The sequence below is a fragment of the Tursiops truncatus genome, chromosome 9 (genome assembly GCF_011762595.2).
Source record: "Tursiops truncatus isolate mTurTru1 chromosome 9, mTurTru1.mat.Y, whole genome shotgun sequence".
Lineage (NCBI taxonomy): Eukaryota > Metazoa > Chordata > Mammalia > Artiodactyla > Delphinidae > Tursiops > Tursiops truncatus.
The window spans coordinates 61100924-61127503 of NC_047042.1; the positions used below are offsets into that span (position 1 = coordinate 61100924).

The 26580-nt window shown below is 41.4% G+C and overlaps 1 protein-coding gene across 4 annotated transcripts in view; it reads right to left on the reverse strand.

The window, feature by feature from the left end:
* Window positions 1–26580, reverse strand: part of PDE1C (phosphodiesterase 1C) — a 600432-nt gene that overhangs the window by 242114 nt on the left and 331738 nt on the right. The window contains exon 3 of one of the 4 annotated variants that reach the window (XM_073809805.1): window positions 17374–17400. The exons of the other annotated variants lie outside the window; for them this stretch is intronic. Within the exon in view, the coding sequence (XP_073665906.1) occupies window positions 17374–17400 (27 nt within the window). The remainder of the gene's footprint in view (window positions 1–17373; window positions 17401–26580) is intronic. 4 annotated transcript variants of the gene reach the window in all.

A 26580-nucleotide genomic window follows, 5' to 3' on the forward strand; every position in this document is an offset into this window, starting at 1 on the left:
AGAATGATTGTAATCAGCACTTACGATGAATTTTAATGCAAACACCAAGTCATAACCCTGCTTTTGTCACCATATCCCAATGTCCCCAAAGTCAAACACAGAGGCAGGATAGCACAGGGCTTAAAGGTTTGGGGTCAAGAGCCAAACCAACATCATTTGGAACCAAGTCCAATTATTTTCTACCTTGAGAAAGTTATATTCTCTAAGACTCTGTTTTCTCACCCATAAAATAGGGACAGTAATAGCCCCTACCTTGGAGGCTATAGCAAAAACTAAATGAGATACACGTGGAAAGCACATAACCCAGTGCCAGGAACATAATAACTATCATGTATTATCATGTATTATTATGGCTATTATTATTATTATTACCATCACAGTCATTAGCATTTCAAATCAAAGTTTGACTTCTCCTCAGCCTAGCTTGTTTGTTTTGAGATCTATACCACTGGTGTAGATTTTGAAGTGTGAGAATAAAAAAGAATATTTTGTTATAATTGTTTATTGTAAATGAATTGCACAATGATGGGTCCTAAAACTCAATCCCCCAGAGAAGTTCCCATTTTCCCCTGGGAAACAAACACCCTAATTCTTCTGCCTTTAAAGGAGTTGCCAAAAGTCAGAAAATCCACGTACTTGAGAGTTTTTATCTCTGAAGAGCCAGGAGCTAGAAATTCCAACAGGATGGCTCCGCATCTGCCCTAGGATGGGAGTACATTAGCAGAGGGCTGTTCGTGCCTCTCACAGCCACAGATACCAGCTGCTGCTGAGGAAATGGGAAAAGCAACCCCACTTTTCAGCTACAATGCACCTGGTCAATTGTGAAATCCGACCTGAATGGAGAGAAATCTCATCTTGACTCCATTTGGCATTGAGCACGAAGGGTAGCCTGGCCTCCAAGGAAATGCCAGAGGCGGGGAAACTCAGAGAAAATTCAACCAACAACCAACTCAGGCAGTGGAACCGTGTTCTCTGAGTGCCAGGCCGGCCTTACTGACACCTATTGTAACAGTTTTTCAAAACAAGGACAGCTCTACTCTCACATAGCTTGCTTCAAAAATGACTTTTCCTCCTATAAGTGGTGTTCCTTTGTCTGACAACCACACATGCAAGAAACAAGAACAAAGGAGGAAGCATCTAAGCCACCAGATCGAACACATTCACACATCCACCTGCTGCAACATACTCATCCTATGAGTTTATTAGGGAGACAAAAATTAGTAGGAGGGTCTTTTCTATGAAGGAATTTATCGGACTGTTATGAAGAGAAACAAGAATTCAGTTGACAATTGTAACACTACAAGTACGGATGAGGTACCAGGGAGGTACAGAGGAGAAACAGAACTCAGAGGGAACTCTATAGCTTAGATGCTTGTATTAGAAAAGATGAAAGTTTAAAATCAATGCTGTAAGTTTCATCTTAAGAACTTAGAAAATTAAATGCAAAGTAAACAGAAGAAATAATCAAAATAAGAACATAAGGCAATGAAATATAAAACAGATAATCAATAGAAAAAGTTAGGTTTTTAAAAACATTAACAAAAGTAATAAACAAGCCGCGAGACTGATCAAGAAATAATGAGAAAAAAGCACAAATTACCAATACCAGGAATGAAATCCACTGCGGATTTTGCAAACATTAAAAAGATGGTAAGTAACACTATACCAGTGAATATCACGACACAGATGAAATGAACAAATTTCTTGACAAATACAACTCATCAAGAATGACATAGAAGAAATAGAAAATCCAAATAGCCCTATTCCTATTAAGGCAGTGGTTACCCAAGCGTGGTTTCCAGAATGGCACCATCAGGTACACCTGGGAACTTTTTGAAAGGTAAATCCTCAGGCCCCACTCCAGACCTACGGAATCAGAATCTGGGGGTCTCAGCAAGCTGTGTTTTAACAGGCTCTCCTGGTGATCCTGATACCATTTGAGAATTGCTTGAATACCATCTTCCCACAAGAAATGCAGGCCCAGATGGTTTTGGCTAATAAATTTTACCAGACACAGAAAAAAGAAAAATACCAGCCTTACAAAAACTCTTTGAGAAAATAGAGGAGAGAACACTTCTCATCATTACTTTTAAGTTCTACTCCCTTATGGAAGATGTAGGAGATTTTTTAAATCCGCCCTTTGATTCTTGTTTTGAAGTGACTCTTAGTTTCTTTGGGATGAGCCATTCTGAGAGACAATAGGTCCACAGTGCCCAGGTGGCCACACCGCGTGCCTTCAAGTAGAGAAGTCTTTATGAACTGTCTTCTTTCCTTTTCTTGCAGCCCTGAGAGGAGTGATTATCTACTTCTCTGTGCAGCAGCTAAGGCTCGAGGCTCACCCACAAGGATACCCACAGCACCGTGACCCTGCCTTAAGCTGTCATACCAAACCTCATCAAGCCAGAGCAGACACTGGAGCTCAGATAACAAAACTGATTAAAATCGACTATCTGCTCATGTTATTCCCTCTAAATAAATACCCATACGACCTTTCCACATCTGCCTATTTTCGCTTATTCATCCTGGAGTCTCAGCTCAGGCATCACCTCCAGCAAAAGCCTTAACTGAACCCAAACTAAGCAGGGTTTGGGTTCAGTAAAGGGTAGGGTAGAAAGGGTAGAAACCACATCTTACTCTTTTTATTTATTTTTGAATGTCTCACAGTACCTGACCATCACATACCTGACACTCAGTAAACATGAAGTGAAATAAAGAGTCCGCAAGTGGAGTCAGGCCAAAGTCGACATCCATAAATAAAATATGCTTAACTTGATTTTACTCAATACTTGTGGTAGAACTCATTTTTAAAACTAAACACCTCTCATGTACTCTTCATTCAACCTCTCGATAACACTGTCGATGCAAACCACGTGGACTGGCTTTCATTTTGCATACTTGACCTCCCTTTCTAAAAACTCTGGTGGGTGTGTTAGGTGTCTGCCCATTGACCTGTGCATTGCAGGACCTCTTTGAGAATGAATACAGGGACCAAGAGAGCAGCAGTGAACAGAAGACACCTAGAATCCCTGGCTAAAATGGCTGGATTCCTTCTTTTAGGTTCTTTCTACAGACCTGTACTTTATCTTCACGCTTTGTGGATCAGCCGGAAGCAAAAGGCGGCAACTTCTCCCACCCCCTGCCCATAATTTGCTGGCACCATTCCAACTACTCCTCTGCCACATGCAATCATGAAGAATTAATCTCCTGTGCAAGGAGAATAAGTCCTTGAGGGAGGTCAAGTTTTGCAGAGAACATGCAAGGTCTCATTCTTAATTATGATGAAGAATGGCATTCTGTGGCCGTTAATTTTTATTGGAAGGCAGGGCATTATATTAACAGCTAATGTTTATTAGGCACTTACTATATACCTAGAACTGGGTCACATACGATACATACATTGTCTCATTTAATCCTTATCAACAACCTTATGAGTTAGGTACTATCAGTAGCCCATACCCTGAGAATATTTACGTTTAACCAGCTGAAAAATCACAAAGTTAAGGAGGGGTGCAAATGAGATTTAAATTTAGGCCTCTCAGACCCCCAAATCTATGCTCTGAGTGCCAATGCTGTATTGTCTTGCTTAGAGACTTTTGGTGTAATTATGCCCCTACAAGGTCCCATGCAAACCAATGGCAGAAGTAAGTCACTGATATCAAGGAGGAAGAACCTTCCACCCCACCAATTTAAAGATCAAAAGTACCCTTTAAACGTGATTCATTTTCCACATAAGAGACTAATTTAAGGAAATTTTCTTTCTATTCAAAATAATGGTGCTAAATGAAAAGCAATTTAGCTTTACAATGGCTTCATCAGAACCTCATCTGTCAAATCCCTAAATCATGCTCTCGGAACACATTTCTCAACACAGAGAAATCAGCAGGGGAAAGGAGCAAATGTAAAGCAAACAGGCAAAAGTATGAAGTTAGTGTGATCTAACGAGCATAAGCTACAGTCTTAATGAATAGCTGTGCTCGTGGGCCACCACCAACACCATCACCACCACCATCGTCATCACCATCACCACCAGCATCATCATCATTGGTATTGTTATTATAAAGTAACTTCATTCCCAAGGGGGAGCACTATGACCTCTAATGAATGAGGCTTCTGTTTACCCATCAAACAGGCACTGTTTGTATTACCAAAAGGGTTAATTTTCGATCTTTCTTAATAATGGGTCATGAGTGAGCAGTGGTAGCTAGCAAATATATTACTCTTACTAACAACATAGTACACTAGAATTAGTAAAATTATCACAAAATCATGACAACGTTATTTGGAATTATGGACTTGGCGTACCAGCAGAGGTGATCACACACCTCAGGGTCCCCGTTGCACACACCACATTCTTTTCTTAAGCTATTTAATTGTTGTGCTAACTCTAAGAAACTCTTGATTATGATGTAAATGATAAAACGTACCTTAAAGGTTAAGAAGCTGATTATTAAAAAGTCAACCATTTGTATTTATATCAGAGGGCAACAAGACAACAAGGGCAACCCTATCCCCTAGCGGCTAAGCGCTGCAATTCACAAACTCACAGCGGAGAGGAGCTTGCCCTGTGACTCCAGATAGAGCCAAGCTTTCAGAGGTGTTGCACTGGCTCTGGACTTGTATGAATGTCAATTTTTGTTGTCTTGTGTACTAAGTAGGAATCCACCCCAATTTATATTGAGGCTCACTTTGTAGTTACCAGCTTTCACTCAGATTACTATGATAATTAACTTTCTCTAGCCCCGCATGTAAGAGATGGGACTTGATTTCTCAGTAAATTTGTTCCGTTTTATTGCCTATGTAACAATATGCAATAATATCAAATTATTTCTTTTAAGATCTGCGATTTTAGGTCTAACAGACTATAACAGCATGTAGAACTTATGACTTCTGATTTGTTTCAGCACAGAGTATACATAAGCCAAACAATATTATCCCTTCAAGACAACTTCAAAATGTCTTTTAATGCATGATTTAAAGTACTTCAAAATTTTTTCCTTATAAAATTTAAATGCATCTAAACACCTGTAAAGTTGTATATGTCAGCTCCATAAACTATGAAACAGAATTCATAAATCTGCTACATAAACAATGGATCATAGGTCAAAATAGTAATGTTAATAATAATGGCCAAAATACTCTTTACACTTACTAAAAGCCAGCAAGTGCACTTGAATGTGTTTAACCTTTATCTCATTTAACCCTTACAACAACCCTGTGAGGTAAGTACTATTATTATTCCCTCTGTACAGATGAAGAAAGTAAGGCTTAGAGCAAGGTTTCTCAACCTTGGCACTGTGGACATTTTGGACCAGATAATTCTTTGTTATGGTGGGGATGTTCTGTGTATTGTAGGATGTTTAGCGGCATCCTTGGCCTCTATCTACCAGATGCCAGTAGTATGTCCCACTCCCAGATGTGACAACCAAAAATATCTTCCACACTGCCAAATGTCCCCTGGGGGAAAAATCGCCTCCACTTGAGAACCACTGGCTTAGAGAAATTAAGGAATTTACTAAAGGTCATATACTTAAAATAGTAGAGCAGGGATTAGAAGCCAGGCATGCTGAGTCTAGAAGGCATGCCATCAACCAATATAACATAGTGCTATTCACTCTGTGATAGTTTAAAGGACATATATTTTCCCTCAAAAAAGAAAACTAAATATGAAGATGAACTATGAGTGTCTTCCTGTGGAAAGATTTTCCATGACTACACCCAACTGGACCCTTCCAAGTTTTTTTTCCTAATTAAGGCCCATGTCCCAGTGGCTGTTGACCTTGCATAGGACTCCCCTACCCAACCTACTCCAACCTTCTTTCCAAAAGATGGTCACCAATCACTTGGTTAAGGCTGATTCCATTCTTCAGTAAGAAAGACACAATCCCTGCCCCTAAAAAGCAGGGCCATCTGCTTCCTACCAGTTCCCTTACTTTACCGTGCTCTGTCTCATAGTGCAAGCCATTTACACAGTGGCCACTGAATGCTGGTTTCTCTCTGAGGGATCCCCCGAGCCTTCAGTGACTAGGCACTTTCCAAGTACCAAAGCCTTCCTATGTGCTTCACATATACTATATCATTCTGGGCTCCCAAGAACCCTAGGAAGTATCATTATTTTCACCTGACCTACAGGAAACAAAGGTTCTGGTAAGTACTCATATTTCAATCTAGAAATGGGTGACTCCAAACTCCTGCTCTTGACCCAACTTTCTGCCCTTCTTTCATGGATGAGCAAAGACTTCAGACATGCCTCTTCCAAAGCACATTCTCGGCTCAGTCTACTCCCTCCAGCTTGCTTAGGAATTTTCATGCAGGTTCCCTCTCCTCAAAGTTATGGGAATAAACAATACAGTGCAGAGAGTCATTCTACTTGTGCAGAGACAAAGGGAAAAATTCAAGCAGTGATCTCATGAATTTTGAAAAGGCATTATCATATTAAATCAGAGGGTAGGAAAATACAGGACAAATTTTCCTTTATCTGATTCTATTTTGCTGTTTACTTTTTATGCATAAAGAGTTTTGTATTCATGTATGACTGATTACATTGCTCCAAAGCACTTTAAGCAGTTAAGTACTAAAACAGACGATTTTGAAAAAAAACCTGGTGGTAGAGGTGAAGGATTTTTCCCCTTTCAATCACATTATTTAAATATCACTGTTGCTTGTTGGGTTTTTTTTTAAGTCTTCATTGAATTTTCCTGAGAACTTCAACTTGTGGGTTGAGGCCAAATATGAAAAATTTCACATGTAAAATGTCTTGATGAGAAAATAAAAATTGGCAGAGTAGGGAAATGAACTCCAAAAGGCATATTTCTCTGACCCTTTGATTTTATTCAGCTTTAAGCTGCTTCATTTGGGGGCGGGGAGGTTCCACAGCTGTAAAAAATTATAAAACCACCAGAATGGAAAAAAAAAACAAGACATTTTTAGCATCTCAAATACCTGCCTTTAAACCCTAGCCCAACCATTTCTCTGCTTTGTGACATCAGTCAAGTTACTTATTTTCCCTGGGTTCTTCATCTGTAAAAGGATCACCGTGAAGATTAAGTAAGATAATGCATGTGAAGCCCTGCCACATGGTAAACACACAATAAATTTAATCAATAAAATGCCTTTTAGACATATCTATGTTTTTGCCAAAGTTTATGTTTTGGCATTTGTCCTTTTAATGTCCTTCTCATGATTAGTTCACACTATTTAGGTGAAATTAGAAGTATCTAAATCATGGGTAATCTGGCTGGTGGCCAAAGGACCATCACTATGAGGCCAGACCATGTTACCTGCCCAATGATCTCCATGCTAATCAGCAATGTTGCTCCTCCCCAATGATTCAGTTATAAGTCACAGAGTGCTTGTCATCACTGGAAAAGTTGTTTGGTGGTCTCCGTTTTCCTGTAGAAAACCTTAGTAATTAGAATCAGAGAGTATCATTCTCCAGCCAAAAGGAACCACAGAAATTCTTGTGTTTAACCTCATCCCTTTATACATGAGGACACTGAGATCAGAGAGGAGTAAACTGAAAAGCTAAACTAGCGACAGAATACAAGTCTGATTCTTAATCTTTCATCTATACCAGTGGTTTTCAACCAGAGATGACTTTGCCCCCCAAGAGACATTTCTGGTTGTCACAACTAGGTATAGGGGATTTGCTATTGGAATCTAGTGAGTAGAGGCCAGGGATGTTACAAAACACCCTACAAAGCACAGGACAGTCCCTACAATGAAAACACCAATAGTACCAAGGTTAAGAAACTCTGATCTACACTAGTGGACCCAGTGTCTCCCGATACTCCAAAAGCTGCCTCTTAAGCTGCTGTTGGGATTGGACTTGGTCCCAATTTGGAAGCTCTCACCAATGATTGAATCAATCAAGTTAATTCTGCCTCTTTAGTATTGAAGGCTACTGGGATTAGGAGGGATTTATAGACTTGCCTATTTGGGCAACTGAAAGTCTGGGCTTAACTTCTGAAGCACAGTGACATGCCCAGCATGAATGCTGCTGAAGTCTTAAAGAAGCACTTAGGTCTTATTAGGCAATCTAAGAAAATGATTCTCAAAACACCACAGAACAGTCAAATGATGCACACCACACAGTTATCAAATATTCAGAATAACGCACCACAAACAAATACATTGACACTGCACTAAACATCTCCAGGACTAGTGGTTCGGATGGAGGAAAGGTAGAGATTGAAGTACTGATGTAGAGCAAAAACACTCTGAGTTTCCACCCAAAGCTAGAGACCCATATTGAAAGAACTTAAACAGAAAAGCAGAGTCAATGATCCAAGCAACTGCATATGTTTTGATTCCTGTCCATGCATGCCATCTGGCTTGCTGACCTCATAGGTCCCCACCCTGGCCAGTGTGAGGGCCAAATAGAGCCTGAGTGTGGGAGTATGTGGTGATCTACAAGTATGAATCATTTATCAATCTGAGCTTATTTACCCGCAGTTCCACCTGGTAATTCTGGCTTTACTTCTGACCCATGGTCGAAATACATGAAGGATCCCAATCTGATACACTCATAAATTCAATCCACACTAATAAATACTAATCAGGTCCAAGGCATCATGCTTTGGGGGAGCATAGTCCCTACTCAAAAAAAAATCACAATGATGCCAAGAAGAATGACATGCACCCAACTAATTCTTGTACATAGTTCACAGGCCAACAGCCGCGGCTTCAGAGCCGGGAAAGGGTGGGGAGCATAGCAAGAAGCGGCGCCCCTAGCCCCCGACCCGCGATGCTCCGCGGAGGCGCCGGAACCTCGCCGCACCCTTCCCCAACACAAGCGACCTCTGAGCCCGCCTGTCCCGCGGACCCGGGCACAGCTCCGGCCACCGGGACCCAGGACGGAGGCGCGGGGCGCGGGGCTCGGCCGGCGGCGGGCGCTGGGGCGGGCGGGGATTCCGGCTCCAGCCCTGAGGCCGCGCTGACCCGCCGCACCCACCTCCGTCCCCGCCGCCAGGAAAGCCATATGTTTGTTTTTTACGTCCCTGAGTCTGTTTATGTTTTCTCAATGATTTCAGTGGTGTGTATTTTTTGGTTCCACCTGTAAGTGATAGCATATAATACTTGTCTTTCTGACTGACTGACTTTACTTAGTATGATTACCTATGTTTATGTTTTACCTATGTTTATCTATATTCCTGTAAATGACATGATTTCATTCTTTCACACAGCGGAGTCATATACCACTATGTACATATATCACTTGGTTTTTATCTGTTCATCTGTCCATGGACATTTTGTATCTCTCCACATCTTGGGTATTGTAAATGGTGCTGCCGGGCACACTTGGGTGCATGTGACTTTTCTTTGGAATTCTGGTTTTCTAAACATATACTCTTAGGGGAGGGGATATGGGGTTATATGTATACATACAGCTGATTCACTTCGTTATATAGCAGAAACTAACACAACATTGTAAAGCAATTATACTCCAGTAAAGATGTTGGAAAAAAAAAAAACTACAATGAGGTATCACCTCACACCAGTCAGAATGGCCATCATCAAAAAATCTGCAAACAACAAATGCTGGAGAGGGTGTGGAGAAAAGGGAACCCTCTTGCACTGTTGGTGGGAATGTAAATTGATACACTATGGAGAACAGTATGGAGGTTCCTTAAAAAACTAAAAATAAAACTACCATATGACCCAGCAATCCCACTCCTGGGCATATACCCAGAGAAAACCATAATTCAAAAAGAATCGTGTACCAAAATGTTCATTGCAGCTGTATTTACAATAGCCAGGACATGGAAGCAACCTAAGTGTCCATCAACAGATGAATGGTTAAAGAAGATGTGGCACATATATACAACGGAATATTACTCAGCCATAAAAGGAAACGAAACTGAGTTATTTGTAGTGAGGTGGATGGACCTAGAGTCTGTCATACAGAGTGAAGTAAGTCAGAAAGAGAAAAACAAATACCATATGCTAACACATATATATGGAATCTAAGAAAGAAAAAAAAAATGGTCATGAAGAACCTAGGGGCAAGATGGGAATAAAGACACAGACCTCCTAGAGAATGGACTTGAGGATATGGGGAGGGGGAAGGGTAAGCTGTGACAAAGTGAGAGAGTGGCATGGACATATATACACTGCCATACGTAAAATAGATAGCTAGTGGGAAGCAGCCACATAGCACAGGGAGATCAGCTTGGTGCTCTGTGACCACCTAGAGGGGTGGGATAGGGAGGGTGGGAGGGAGTGAGATGCAAGAGGGAAGAGATATGGGAACATATGTATATGTATAACTGATTCACCTTGTTATAAAGCAGAAACTAACACACCATTGTAAAGCAATTATACTCCAATAAAGATGTTAAAAAACAACAACAACAAAAAGACACATGCACCCCAGTGTTCACTGCAGCACTATTTACAATAGCCAGGACATGGAAGCAACCTAAATGCTCATTGACAGATGAATGGATAAAGAAGATGTGGTACATATATACAATGGAATATTACTCAGCCATAAAAAGGAACAAAATTGGGTCATTTATAGAGATGTGGATGGACCTAGAGACTGTCATACAGAGTGAAGTAAGTCAGAAAGAGAAAAACAAATATTGTATATTAACACATATATGTGGAATCTAGAAAAATGGTACAGATGAACCAGATTGCAAGGTAGAAATAGAGACACAGATGTAGAGAACAAACATATGGACAGGGCTACCCTGGTGGCGCAGTGGTTGAGAGTCCACCTACCGATGCGGGGGACACGGGTTCGTGCCCCGGTCCGGGAAGATCCCACGTGCCTCGGAGCGGCTGGGCCCGTGGGCCATGGCCGCTGGGCCTGGGCATCTGGAGCCTGTGCTCCGCAACGGGAGGGGCCGCGGCGGTGGGAGGCCCGCGTACCGCACAAAAACAAACAAACAAAAAACGTATGGACACCAAGGGGGGAAAGCGGGGAGTGGGTGGTGGTGGTGGGATGAATTGGGAGATTGGGATTGACATATGTAACTAATATGTATAAAATAGATAACTAATAAGAACCTGCTATATTAAAAATAAAATAAAATTCAAAAAAAAAAAAAGAAGACAGGCTCTTCAATAAGTGGTGCTGGGAAAACCTGACAGCTACATGTAAAAGAATGGAATTAGAACACTTCCTAACACCATACACAAAAATAAACTCAAAATGGATTAAAGACCTAAATGTAAGGAAAGATTGTTAATGAAGAAGGGATGATAGAAAACACAAGGCAAATATGACCGTCAGCAAAGAGTTGAGCTTGACTGGAACTCAGGGTGAATAAAAGAGCATAACAGAGACAAACAGGAAAATTGAGATGGAGGTAGATGAAGAAACTCTTAAAATCCCAGACAAGAAGATAGTCTTTACTAGCTGAAAGGAAGCCAGTGGAGGTTTGTTGCTGTTGAGTTACTGTTGCTTTTTTCTAAACAGATGTGACACCATCAGAGACACTGTGGAAAAAGGAATCAGACATGGGTAAGCAGAACGGAGATGAAGAAACCAGAAGACCAAGAGTGGTTAGGAGGCTATTCAAGACCCAAAGAGATGGATAATGAGACTGGACCGAGATGATGAGAATGAAAATAGTGCGGAGGAAAAGCCCACCACCTGTTAGAGACCCACGTATCACAGGTGAAAGGGGAGAACAAAAAGGAAAAGTTGAAGAAACACACACAATAGAAGCTCATATAAAAGGACTCAAAAGTGTTGATCCTGGATGAGTGGGAGAATGGTAGTAATCATCAGACCTGAAGATGGAAGAGAAAAGAAGATTGAATTGTGCCTAGACAATCCGCCTGATTCAGAAAATGACAGCTCGATGCCAAGGTCATTCCTGTTACTAGTGTCTAAATATACTACCCAGACTCAGTGCCGGAGCTACTCACTCCACCTCTGAGGGAGAGAGCACCCTCTCGCCATACCTCGTTCCCAACTCCTGCTACACAGACTCTGAGTCTAGATCCCTGCACCTGTGCTGCCCAGACTCCTGCTGATCTATTAAGAAGGCAAATGAGTGAGTGAGGGATGATGAGTGGCAGTTGCCTGATACTTTGAAATCTGACCAAACTATCTATGTGGACCCTCCATCACCCTCCTTTCTCCCCTGGCTGTTTCACCTGAAATCACAGTACTTGTAGGCCATTTCCCATGTTAACTCCCTTGGGCATTAGCCTTTGTGGCTAATTCTCAGCGTCCATCTGTGATTTGTGCCCTAACCAGACCACTTTGCTCCTTTCTCTGGCATTCTGTCTGCCACCATTCATTGTAAAGTCAACCTGACTCAGCCGGCAAACTTGGAATGTAAACTGGACATATTCTCATAGCCGATGCACACATTCCTACTACTTTGAGAATTTTAGTCATCGCAAATACATATAGGAAAATATTTTTTAAAGGACTTTATTTCTTAGAAGATCCTCTTGCCCCTGATTTCACCACTAATACTTGGGCTCTAAATGTCAATACTACTGAGTAAGTAGTAGTGTGTAAGATCGGTTATCCATAAGCACGCACAAATATGTGCGTTGATATACCCTATCACCCCTTCAACTTCCCCCACAAGTTATCTGACTGTCTTTTTTTACCACAAAGGTAGGGGACAACATCCACCAAGTCTATGTCAGTGACGCCAAAAGAGCTTCAGGACTCACCAATGAGTCTTAATACGTCCGGAATGAAACGGGACACAGTTCAGCAAAAGATGCACCTGCTAACACAAGAATACGAGTGCTTGGAAGGCAGTCTTGCCAAAGGGTGATATCCACTCACCTTCCTACCCATCCCCGCCCACACAAGACAATCTATTATTAACAGCAAAGGTGGAGGTTCTGCTGATGACTCATTAAGTATGCTGATTCATGAAGGACGACATGGGCAGACCTGACTAAAGAAATCATTTGCTGGATTTAATCAATTATTGGGCTTATCAAGTGTGATTACTGAGCCACATAAAAATCCAAGTAAAAGAAGGCATTAGACACTTGAGGGAAAAAAATAACTCCTTGTTATGCCTTGCAACAGATAGAGGCCATTCTGTTATCTACATGTGCAAGACGCACTTTGTCAATTACTTCCACACGTTTGTATCCTGGGCTGTCTTCCTCCTAATGTCCAGAATATTTTTGAGCCATTTGCCCCTTTGAGAAAAAGCCTAAAGAATCAGCAAAACATACATGTTTAAAATAACTGAAAACATGAAGAAAAGAAATTCTCAACTATCCCATTAGACTTTAATACGCTCATACGTTCAAGCACCATGAATAATAAAAAATACTGTCAGCTCTCTTTTGTGATCTAGTGAAAGAAGAGCATGCGATAATGTAAGAATCCTCCCCAAAGATCTAATTGTTCCCAATGACATTCAGTATTTACACCTATTATAGTACTTACCAAATTTTATTATAATTTTTTCACAGTCACACCTACAAGCCTGTGTACCTCCTCACAGAGGCTATTTTTTATGTATCTTTTTATTTCTGGTATTTATTTCAGTGTATGGCAACAGTAAGTATTCAGTAAACTTTTGTTAAAATTGGAGATTTTTGTAAAGTGCTATGCATGTGACTATCAATCTAATATGATTATCAACAAAAAGAGAGACAACTTTGGCTAAAGTTAACTGTTCACAGAAATGTCTAGATTTATAAAATGAGTAAATCAGATAGAGTCAGAACCAGAACTTCTACTTAAATGATCTTAACAAAGCTAGGGTCAGTAACAAACAAATCAACAAAAACCTTCATGCCACTGAGAGTTTTGCTATCTGGTGGCCTTAAAACTCCAACCCCTGGCCATCCTGACCAAAGTATTTCCACCGCCCACACATATGAAAACAGAACAATTGTCTGTGGAGGTCCCTCAGGTTTGTGGATATGTCTTTATTTGTACATCTGCCTCTAATTGTGCTGACCATTCACAGATTCCCTAGCACATTGAAACAGGGAGTGAGTGTGTGTGCATGTGTGTGCGTTGGAAGCTCTTCTAATATAGACTCAGCTTATAACATCATCCCTCATAGAAATTCTTTTCTTCAGGGGCAGCCCCGAAATATTAGATTATTTATAGATATTTGTGATTATTTTGCACATGGTCTGGCATGCTTTCTCAAAGATACAAACTTCTCAGAGCCAGACGTGATAACTTGAAGCTGCAGCTGTACTGAAAACAACCTGATGAGAATTTTATGGGGAAGCAGGTTTCCGGTGTAATCCCCTCTAGCTTTCAAATTACCATTTCACCACTTCAGCAAATCTCTTGAAATGATTGGCCTTCGTGGACAAGCCCCATTCAGAAAGCAAAAGGATGGTTCCCCTTAATTGTGTTTATTTAAAGCCCAATCTAATAAAGTTGTGCAGGGAGAAGCTTACCTCCTACCTACAGGTGCCCTTGCTAACCCAGTAAAGAGTACTTATAACATCACTCTTTCTGTTGAAATCCTGGTCTTGAAAGACATGAGTACATTTCCCTTAACACTAAAAGTGAGACTTAGTAGAATCACTATCATCAAAATATTCTTGTGGATGGGAATAAAGACACAGACCTACTAGAGAATGGACTTGAGGACACAGGGAGGGGGAAGGGTAAGCTGGGACAAAGTGAGAGAGTGGCATGGACATATATACACTACCAAATGTAAAACAGATAGCTAGTGGGAAGCAGCCGCATAGCACAGGGAGATCAGCTCCGTGCTCTGTGACCACCTAGAGGGGTGGGATAGGGAGGGTGGGAGGGAGGGAGACGCAAGAGGGAAGAGATACGGGGATATATGTATATGTATAACTGATTCGCTTTGTTATACAGCAGAAACTAACACACCATTGTAAAGCAATTGTACTCTAATAAAGATGTTAAAAAAATATTCTTGTGGGTTACTAAAATCTGCCTAGTACTTTATGAAATATTTAAAGAAATATATCTACCTCAGTTGAGTTGTAGTGGGATAATGATGACTTTGAAAGCTAGTCAATTTTTTTTTTTCTTTAACATGGCTTTAGAAGGTAAATAAATACATGAGTAAAACGAAATGAAACTTAGCAAGAAAAGTTTAAACAAAGGTAGATTATTTTTGTATCCTGGGCTGTTTTTCCTCTTATGTCCAAAGCAAACCTACAAGACCTAACGCTTTTTAATGTAGCATTTGTGTCATTTAGTTTTCCTACATGAAGCCACCAGCTTTACCTGACTAATTATTGACTGAATCCAAATAACTGCACTTAGAATTCAACTAACCAGTTGAGTCCACACTAGTACACCTGTCCTTAACATGAAAAAGGAACCACAGCTATTCCCAGTCCAAATGAATCATCCAATAGACAAGCATATATTCAAACAGACCAGCATCTGACGGGGTATCAAGATGTATTTAAAAGTGTCTACCATTCATCAAATGAGGTATCCACACACTCCAAATTTACAGATCCCTGGAAAAGGTCTCAAGCAAGATCATTCTGATAAAGGTTGAAGGTTTGATACATGAAAATGGCCTCAAATTCTTTAATACCCTTCCATCAAGAAATGTAATCTATATCTCCTTCTCTTGACTCTGGGTGGATTCTGCAATAGCTTGACCAATAAGATACAGAAGAAGTAACATTAAGCCAGTTTCAGGGAGACTAGCACCTTCCACTCCTTTTCTCTTGGAACACGTGGCCTAGGAAGCCAGCTAAGAGTGCAACACCCCTGAGACCACCATGCAGTAGAAGCCCAAACTCCTGGAGACGTTCTGGAGGATGAAAGCCATGTGGAGAGAGAGAAAGAAAGAAGGAGCACCGAAGCTCCCCACACGCGAGTGAAGAATCGATCTTGGAAGTGGATCCTCCATCCACATCAGCCCCAGCTGACACCAGGTGGGTCAGATCCAAACCACCCAGACAAGTCCTTCCTGAATTCCTGACCTATAAAATCATGAGCAAAGTAAAACCCTTGTTCTAAGCCATAAGTGTGGGGATGGTTTGTTACTCAATGATAAATTAGTAGACATGGAATATTTCACATGAGAATATGCATGTGATTAAAAGCAGAAGAGCTCACACCAAGCCTCTATTAATTTGCACTTTTAAGACTTCAATAAAGCCGATACAAACCAGTTTTTTTTTACATCGACATAAAAATGCAACAGCTTTCACATCAGATATGCAAAAATATGCTTTCCCAAAAAATTGACACAGTAATTTGAAACCTGACAGGTTTGAGCAGTTCTCTTGAGAAACTCCCTCTTACCTGTCTATTTATCTCCCCTTAAAATAAGATTGAGGCAACTTTGAAACATGTCATACCCCAAGTTAACTACACGTGAAAATGATAAATTACCTTTTACTACTAAAGACTACTATGCCCTCTAATCTGAGTGATTAATTTACGCCCTGCTCAGTGGTTCACATGCAATTACTACCATGAGCCTGATGAACTTGAACAAGACAGAATTATTCAGCCATCTGTATAAGCTCACTATATTTAGAAAAGTATAGCAACGTCTAGGAAGCTTTTAAAGTTTTAGTTCATTTTCTCTCAATGATTTGTGCACCTCCACACTGCACATCAAATGATGACACCACTACTTTGGATTACTGACTTTATTTGGAAACCATAGGACATAGGAGCCTCTACGATGAGATGAGACCCACTAAGAGAGGTCAGATTAAAGTCGTCACTGAAAGTACCATTGTTGAAACCTACTGGAAGATTTTAATTGCAACAGCAATTTTTGATCTCATATAATCTGTTTAAAGCCATAATACCAAAGTCAATCCATGAAAAGCAGACACTAGGCTTTTAGATTTAGCCGTAGTCTTCTGCTGCTTGGTGAACAGAAGGTCTAAGCAACTCTGTTTCTTTGGAATGTGCTTTCCAAACTCTTCTCAATAAAACAGAGTAATGGAGGGTGAAGACAGATGATATTCTACTTTAAATTACCCATTCCATGGTTAAATCAAAAGACTTCCCTTAAAGGAATTTGTACCTATGTTTTGAGCTCAATAGCATTTTGTCAGCAAATCAGGCAAAGGAGAATCCAAACACCAAACGTGCATTTGCAAACCTTTTCTGCTCCACCTATAATCCTTTACACATGCCCTCAGCCCAGCCCCACTCTGGTCAAAGGTTTTAATAAAATCGCTAGATAACTTAGCAGTAACAAGCTTTTTAAGCCACCGGATCCACTCTCATGTGAAGGTGTACACTTACTGCGCCACGCTAAATGCATGCAATCAATTTTTAATTACAGAAACAGTAGTGACTCGAAGATAAAGCAGGCAACTCGCTGAGAAGGAACTGAGAGACTGTTTATTACAATGAACGTCCACCATGAGCCAGACTTGCGAAGACTTGTGACACAAAGGAGTCAACCAACCAGTTCCCCTTTCTCAGAGGGACGCTCTTACCTCTGGGACGTTTTCTTATATTTCCTCCTGTGGGAAAAGAAGCATAAACACACATCAGAAAAGAGTCTGCGGCAGGTGGTAGGTTAGAAAAAGATAGCTTCAGCGGGGATGGACGCAGAGGTGAACACTTTGTAGAAAGTTCTCTCTGTGAGGCTTGTGGGTCTCAAAACCCACTTAAAAGTTTTGGATTATTGTGTTACATTGCGGTTGGATGCAGAGAATCGTAGTCTTATCAGCTACACATAGCATCCCAAGAGCTCAATGGCTCTGCCCCCGATATTCTGCTCTTTCCCCTCTGAGAGCACTGTAGCATCTTGGTTGAGATCAGACCTTAAAGATAGCAAGATCCAGGTTCAAATATCAGCCCTTCATTCACCAGGTTCATGGAGTTGTTGAGGAGTAAGTGGGCAGAGGCTGTGAAGCGTGTCTTGTATCTGGCACATAGTAAATGGTCCACAACTCTTAGCTATTTGTACTGTCACTACTGTTACTATTATCCCCATCAGCTAGCACTGAAGTCCCTTTAAAGACCTGCCTTTTAAAATGTAAATGTGTAATCATGCAACTAAACCATAAGACCAGACATAAGGTCTTCAGAGAAGGAAGACGTGAGAAAAGGGACAATGAGAAAGTCTAGAAGCAAAATAGTGAGAGCAGAATCAGGAACTTGCTACTGGCTAAGCTGTGGGCTCAGGCCCCTGGAAGAACACGTCCCCAGGAAGCACAAGTAGCTGGAGTTCTACTCCACCTCTGCTATTTAGAGTCCTCACTTAGCCTTGGGCAAATCTACTGGGTGCAGGGCTTCTTAATCTATCAAATGGAGGTCACATTGGCCCTGGTAATCTCACCTGGGTCACAGTGGCCTTCGAGGAGGAAACGGCCATAAAAGTTTATTTCCCAGTGTATCCCAACGTTTTTCACATTTGTGTCAGCTTTTGTAGGCTCTGAAGACCCTCAAAAGAGTTTTAAAAGACTCTTCAATGGAGGGGATTAAAGGAAAGGAAGTGCTGGGAGAGGAAAACGCATCTCCCGGTAGCATCTCCGGGAAGGGCAATGCAGCTGTCCTTGGTTCCACACCGACGTTCCCATTACAGTCACTGCACCAGGAAGCCAAGCTACTGATTTGCTAATAGAGCTACATGTCACACATCCTTTACAAAAAGGCACAGATGTTTCAAATTCAGAATCCCTATGACCTGTGACATCTCTGTTTAAATGAAAACATACATGGCAGTGTGACATGTTAAGTGAAGTAAGGAGCATGAGGCACTGAACCCGCAATGTGATCGTGACCTGAGAGGTACTGATACCTGTTTATCTATAAGGAAAAACACCAGAGTGATAATCACGAGCCCAGGGTAGTAGGTTAATGAATCATTACTTTTATTTGTACTTGTATGAATTTTCTATATTTTCTATTTTAAATGAGCCTTATGATTATAATTAGAATAATTATAAAAATTTATAAAATATTCATATACAGTCACATATACAGATATCTACATCTATAGGAAGAATATACAGAGATATTTACATGTTTGAATTATATCATATATGTAGGGAGGAAGGTCAACTAACAGATGGGTTAGGGCTTGGGCTTGAGAGCAAACTACCTGTGTTCCGATTTGGCTGTGGCACTCAGCTCTACAGTGTTGGACCAGAGATTCAAACCCTCTGAGCCTCACTTTCTTTATCTGTAAAGTGGGAATAATCAGAACACCTCTTTCAAGACCTTGTGGTGAGAAATAAATGAGATAACCCACCTGAATGTCAGCTCCCCAAAGGCAGATTCTTTGTATGCTGCCCCACTGTATCCCACTGCTTAAAACAGTGTTTTGCACGCCCTCCAAAAGCTGTGATGGGTGTGCACTGACCATCCTGGACCCCCCCCCCCCCCACCCCAGCAGTGACAGCTCACACGCTCTAAGCAGTAGCAAAGGCAGAGGTTTCATCCACAGGCACAGACCACAGTGAGCTGTGGGTGTGACCCATGCCCTTGGCCCTCGTTAGAACTGCTGTCTAATGAACCGGGCTCGGGAGTCTCTGGCAAGACTGGAAAATAACCCAGTGAGAGTGTGCAAGGGCCAAAGGTAAGGGGGCAGTTGGGGCAGATGGATGCCCCTGGTTCCCACCCAGAAACTCAACTAGTTCTGTCAACAGAGTGTATCTTCAGAGGCCAGAAGAAGACAACCTTTGCTATTGGCTTCCACAGAATTCTGCCAACACTTGCCAAATCATAAAAAGGCACTGCTGGGGGCTTCCCTGGTGGCGCAGTGGTTGAGAGTCCGCCTGCCGATGTAGGGGACGCGGGTTCGTGCCCCGGTCTGGGAAGATCCCACATGCCGTGGAGCGGCTGGGCCCGTGAGCCATGGCTGCTGAGCCTGCATGTCCGGAGCCTGTGCTCTGCAACGGGAGAGGCCACAACAGTGAAAGGCCCGCGTACCCAAAAAAAAAAAAAAAAAAAAAAAGGCACTGCTGGGAACGCTGAGTGCATCAAAATGAACAAAAATAAGAATAGCTTCCAATTTCAGCACCTACTAGTAACAAGCACTTAACATACATCACTAATACTCATAATAACTCTACTAAGATCTACTCTCTGAAAGAATCTGAATCCTAAAAAAGGAAATTAATACATGTTACCAAAAGTGTTATAGTATAACAACCAAGACAAGGGGTGGCTCAGGAAGCTTTGTAGCTTTGATTGATGGGCAGGAGTTCAACAAGGAGGAATACGTAAGTACGTGGGCAAGCAGGTAAGAAGGGCGTGCCTAATGACCTCAAACCAGCCCAGCTCAGCCCAGACAGATTCAGAGGCAGAGAGCAGGTTCTAAGGCTAAAAAGTACTGAGCTAATCAAGAAATGTAATAAAATGTATACTTTTTTTTAAAAGATGACACCTGAGAGAAGGGGTCACCTGTTGCATTGCCTTGTGGAAAGACAATAGGGTTCTGGAATGTGATAAACCTGGTTCAAAATCCAACTTCTCCCTCTCTAGCTGTGAGACTCAGACAAGCTCTACACTAAAGCAAGCTTTAGCTTCCACATCTATAAAATGGGAGGAATGATCTCAGAGAACACAATGCACTGAATTTGCCAGGTACCATGCATGCCATGTAAGAGGAATTCTAAAAGGTTTAGGACCCTTTCGCCTTGTTTTGAGTTTCTTGAGCTCAGGGGTCCTGTCATATGGGTCTCTGTATCTATCCCAAGGGCATGCATATCGACGGGCACATGGTTCGTACACAACAAATGTCTGTGGGCAAAGTAAATACATCATTTGTAGCTGCCACCCACACATATCAAAACATGGGTTGTGCATTTGGTAGACCCAAAAAAGAGAGACCAAAAAACCTTATTTTCAGCCCAACTCACCTTCCCAACATTCACTCCCCACCTTCACAGATGCATTCCTGACTTCACAGATTCTGAAGTTCTCCCTTCCCATCTTGTCCCATTTAGACAGACAGCCCCCATGTCCAAAGACACCCAACCCAAAGTGTCAGCTTACACTGGAGCTGGAAGGTCAGCACTTAAAGCACAAGAGAAAATACAGATCCATAGAAATTACTCTACTCAAGATCCTACTCACAGATCATCTTGACTGGGCAAGATGGTGAGGCTTGAGTCCTACTTATCCTTCAGCTTTCAGCTTTCAGCTGAGTCATCACTTTCTCCCGAAAACCTTCTAGGGCCTCCCAAACTGGATCATCCCTTTTGTGTGTTCCATGGTGGCCAGAGCTCATCTGTTATGCTGATGGCAAGATCGATAGCTTGTCCACTATCTGCTAGTATTTCTCCCTTGCCTAACATGGTGCTTGACAAATGACAGCTGTTCAATATACTGCTGTTGCGTGAATGAGTGAATTCATCAAGACACTGATCAAAATGCTTTCTTTCTACCCATTTTTTTTCTGTTTAGTGATGAGTTACTACAAGCGATGAGACCATCTACCACAGTCATGGTTTTCTACACACAGGAGGAATGCAATGAGAGAAGGCTGGTGGGGGGAAGCTGGAGAGGAGGCTCACAATTGTTGAGCATCTCCTCTGTTCCATGTCTGTTACATAAACTAACTCACTTTGACCTCCTACAGACCCTAGGAGGTTTACCTCACTTTATACTTGATGGCAATGAGGCTCAGAGAGGTTAAGTAACTTTTCTAAGGATACAGAACCTTGAACTGGTTGATACAGAAAGCAAACTCTGAAGCCCTCAAAGAAAATTGAGGAAATTAGTCAAAGAAGTCAAAGGATGTCCGGAGGAAATTTAGACACTCGACAAAAACAAACAAAACCAACCACAGAACATACTGGGCTCTTTCCGTCCAAACGCAGGAAATGAGCTAGAAAAGAACTTAGTTTATTCTTGGCCTTTTGTTTTTAAGAACTTCAACAGAATTTGCCCCTGATTCATAACCTTAAAGACAAAGGGAATGTTTTTAAATCTTCTGTTTTGGTTTCTCAAACTTACTTTAAATTTATAATTTTTTGAAACTTATAACAATACATCACAAGTCTCAAGATTCACGTAGCTAGACTGAGCTAATTCAGACCACAGAGAATGACCAGGAGCTGCTGTGCTCTGGTATCTCGGCAGTGTGGGAGATGGAGAGAGCACACCTGCACACTGAGGCAGAAGGCAGGCCATCTTCACAAGGCCAGGCTGAGGAAACCGCATGGATGAAAGCCTAGAGCACTTTGCAAACTCTGTTCCCCAGAATGCCCTCTACCCTTCACTCACAGACACACACACACACACACACACACACACACATACATGGCATTGTTTGTCTATTCATTTGTTTTTTAAAGAGAGGCATTACAGTATAGTGTTTAGGATCACTTACCTAAGCTAAATCCCTTCTTCAACTTACTGTGTCCAATAAGCTATGTGACCTTTGGCAACTTACATCACTTTCCCAGCCACCAGTTTCCTTATCTGTAAAATTTGGGTAACAATAATACGCACTTCACAGGTTGATGTGAGAGTTGAATGTAATAATGAATGTAAAGTTTTAGCACAGTGTTGGGCACCCAGTAAACGTTCAAGAACGAGTCAGCTATGTATTTATAACAATAGTACTGCCTAAGTAATAATGGTATTATAATTCCATAGGTTTCCAAATTTTGTTTGAAAAAAAAAAGGCTTTCATTGATTAAAAAAGTTTTAAAAAGAAGTTTAAGATTGTTTTCTAAAGTAGAAAAATTGAATACTCTCAGTTCTCCTCATCTTAGAACACTTGAGCCACAAAGAAAGCAGGTGCTAATCTCAGTCCTACTAAGCAGAGGAGGAACTGAAACTCTGCCCAGCTCTCCTCGCTCCCCACATGCCCCAGGGAGCCTGCAGGCTGTATACACTCTGACACCCACCCAGCAGTGGTCCCTGTTAGCCTAGCAGACCCACATACTTTCCTCTAATGTCAAAGCTGGGTCGTTGCTCAGAAAGCAGGAAAAAAAGAAAGTAAAAATAGATATTTAGGAACTGGACACCATGATAATCCTTAGAAATATCTCAAATTATCTTTAAGAAAAAACCTTTTTATCGATAATTCCCTAAAAACTGAAGCCCAGTGAGTTGCTTACACAGAATCCCTAAGCATCCTCTAGAAGTTATAACTCAGCACAGAGATATCATGCTATAACTAGAATTATTGCTTGACCACATCCACTTACCTGTTAGGCAAATTAAAAGACTCCTGGTCTTCACTGAAAATCCATGTCTGTTTAACTCTGGAATGTGTCTATGAAATCGTGGATTGCCCAAGAAGTATCAAATAGTGTGTACGTGTTATGTGTGCATGCATGTGTACAGAACAGGGGAAGTGATAAGCTGGAAAAATCTCCCCTGGAAGGCTTCAGTCCATTTACGTCCAGCTGATCACATTCTGACAAGTGGCTACTGAAACCGGAGTATCATCAAAGAGCAAGGAGCACTGACCCCCAATATCTAAAAAGGTTCCCCAAAGCTGTCCATGGCTGTGTCATCTACACCTTGAACTTCAAGACCCTGCACTTCATTTTACCTCTCTTGGCCCCAATTTGGGAGAGAAGGGAGGAAACTAAGCAAGCATAAGGAGTGATTCTGGCCACAGTACACCTGGACCTAAGGGCAGAGTAGAGACAGCAAGGAAATAGCAAAAAAGAAACAACAGTGTGGGAGATGCTGGATGCTTTTAAAGAGGTTTGTTTGCTTTCTGATGGCTAGCAGTTTGCAAAGTACTGGGCATACCCACAATCACATGTAAGTTTCACAGACTCCAAAGTCAAACAGATGACTTGGGAATCATTCCTGATAGCCTGGGTGAGTGAGAGTCAATTAAGCATTGAGGTTAAACCATGAAGCACCTGGCAGTCTTTCACTTTTTTAAAGTGAGTATCTTTGAGTAAGAGCCATATGGTTGCTGCAATAATGAGGTTTATAAATAGGCTTAATATTCAAACAAGCTGGCTTAGAAAAACCAAAACTTGTGCTTAGTCTCTAAGTTGACAGCAAGATACCTCTCAGTTGAGCACAAGAAGATTTTCTGGTCTGGGAAGTTGAATATGCAACAGCTCCACACACACAGTGAGAAGTCCAGTTCTGTCTGCAATGTTCTCCAGGGTTTCTGGGCAATAATGACTCACTCTGCTCCAGATCCCATCAGATCCCGTCTCCATCCTTCCTTACTGAGGTCACTATTGCTGCTGAGGCACAGATAGCTTTGGAAATGTTGGTTCTCAGGCTTCAGTTCCCTCAAGGGAGAGGAGATTGGGGGACAGACTCAGAAAAAAAAAAGTGCACAGCAAAACTCAGGGAGTTAAGTACATGTTCTCACGAGTTCAGGTCACATGCGGCTCACTTGTGGGAAAGTGGACTGAGATAAAATGCCACAAATATCTGTGAAATGATCGAGGATCTGAATGATCCTCTGGTTCTGTTTTTTACTGGCATATGGGGTGCCGACTGAACAAAACTGGATATCGCTAGAAACTTCCACTGAATCTGTCTTAAATCATTTGTATGAACTACTTTAGATGCTGCTGAGAATGGAAGGCCCTTGTACATTTCTTCTCATTTCTCCCAGTGATTTCATTTCCATGATACCCATGTTAAAACCTAGATTTGCAAAGCTATATATACTGATTGCTTTATGGCCTTTCCCATATTTTTAACAAGTAAATGCCAATGAGAAAATGTATATAAATTGCGGTTTCCTGGCACCTTCCAGCAGACAATTTGGGGAAGGGGTGGGGAGAAGAAAGATATTAGAGAAAATGAGGAACTTCTCTTACTAGCTCAAATATTTCTTAACTGATGAGCTACAGAATGAAAATCCATATGGGCAACAATTCTATTTTCCTGGTTGGCCAAAGATCCAAGGCAGGACAAAAAATACAAAATAATGAAATAATATAAACTCACTTTTACTTGGAATAACCCAATAATTAGGAAGGAGTTGTTTTTGCTTAAATTTTCTAGAGAATTTTTCTGCCAGGTTGTCTATTGGGGAAAATTGTCCTACAGATTCCCACCCTTTCATTTAGGGCTCTTAGAAAAGGAAGATCATGTTTGGGGACAGCAACTTCCAAAGTACAAAATTCCAATATGTTTAACCCAAAGTGATGAGATCAAATTCAAATGAAGGAAGCCTTCGAGAGTGTGGTTTGGGGTTGAGCACTGGTAAATCAGAAAAATGAGAGAATGCTAATCCGAAACACAGCTGTAAATAAGATGATCAATGTTTAACTCACTTCTGGAAGCAAATGTGTTTCTATCTAATGCCGGCTGGGCAGTGGAAACAGGAGAAATCCTTGAGGAGAAGGTTTAGTTCAAACTAAACAACCCCACAGGAAGCCCCACCTGGACCGGCACCAACTCACAGTCAATCCACCCCGCGCCGGGTGCGCCCACATTCCCACAGGGCTGCGTCTTCATTGCTCCCCCTCCCCAGACCCCTCTTCTAGCTGCAGACAGCTGGCCAGTCACAAAAATCCAAATCTCCTGTTCATGCTTGTTTCTCTCCTGGGCCTGGGTTAAAAATTCCAGCACTCAGATTACTGTCTAACAGGCCCCAAAATAGGACCCCTCCCCAAAAAAGCTGAAATCTTCCTCTGAAAAGCATTATTTTTGAGCAAACCAAGGACCATTTCCCTCTAGCTTAAAATCTACTGCTTAAAGCTGGGCAGTGAGCTAATCAGTGGCACCAATGAAAATATACTGGAAAGGTCGTTAAAGAAAACAAAGTAAATGTCATGCTTGTAGAAGTCTAAGTAGTACCTTTTTTGCATAAATGATCTACCCCTCCATTCACATATTTACAACCACTTGCAGTGTTCTAAGTACAATAAAACTGTGTGGATGGGAATGGAAGAGATCTTTGTGACCTACTTCCTGGGAGCCTATCTCCGGTTTCGATAAACATCAATGAGAAAGGCTGAAAACAAAAATATTTCGTAATATCTGTGACAACACTGCCAGAGTGGAGATAAATCCAAAGGACTGAGACAAAACCTCACTCTTCACAGATATATCCCTGTAATTAGGGGAGGGGCAGGTTTTTTAACTGAATTATCCAGAGAGATGCTTGAATTCTCTACTCTGTTTTCCCCATGTAGATTTAGCCAGAACAAAAACTGTATCTTCTGCCAAGTTTAACTTCAGTGACCAGTCTAATGTTTTTAAGGCTTTCCTATCTCCCCAAGTAGTAACTCCTTCCTTCTCTCCTCTACCTTTCCTCCCAACTTGTTATCAAAACCTATTCCCGGCAGAAAGCAGCTATTGGCCATTTACAATTCCAGGTGAATGTAAGTCAATACAACAGCTCCTCGAAAGCAGATGTCCTTCCTATTTCCTCTCAAATCTTCTCTCACAATAGAATCATCTATAGAAGGCTCTTCTCTGGACATAGGCTCTGTAAATTTCCACAATTTAAATATGGCAAAAGTAAGGCCGATCCCCAAAATACAGAAAAAAAGAACAACCCACTCAGCTAGCAGATGCACTCCTAGGGACCATTTTGAGCGCCACTGTCAACTGAATCAGTTGAGCATTTGAACCAGATTCTCCTCAGCTACAGTTATCCTCACTGAAAGTATCCAAGACTCCTACAAATGGGTGCTTTGAACAATTCTTTCATTTGTTTAACCATGACTAATTTCAGTTAGTAGTTTTATAGACAGAATGGCAGTTCTAAACATTTTTGAAGCTTGATTTACAATAATTCA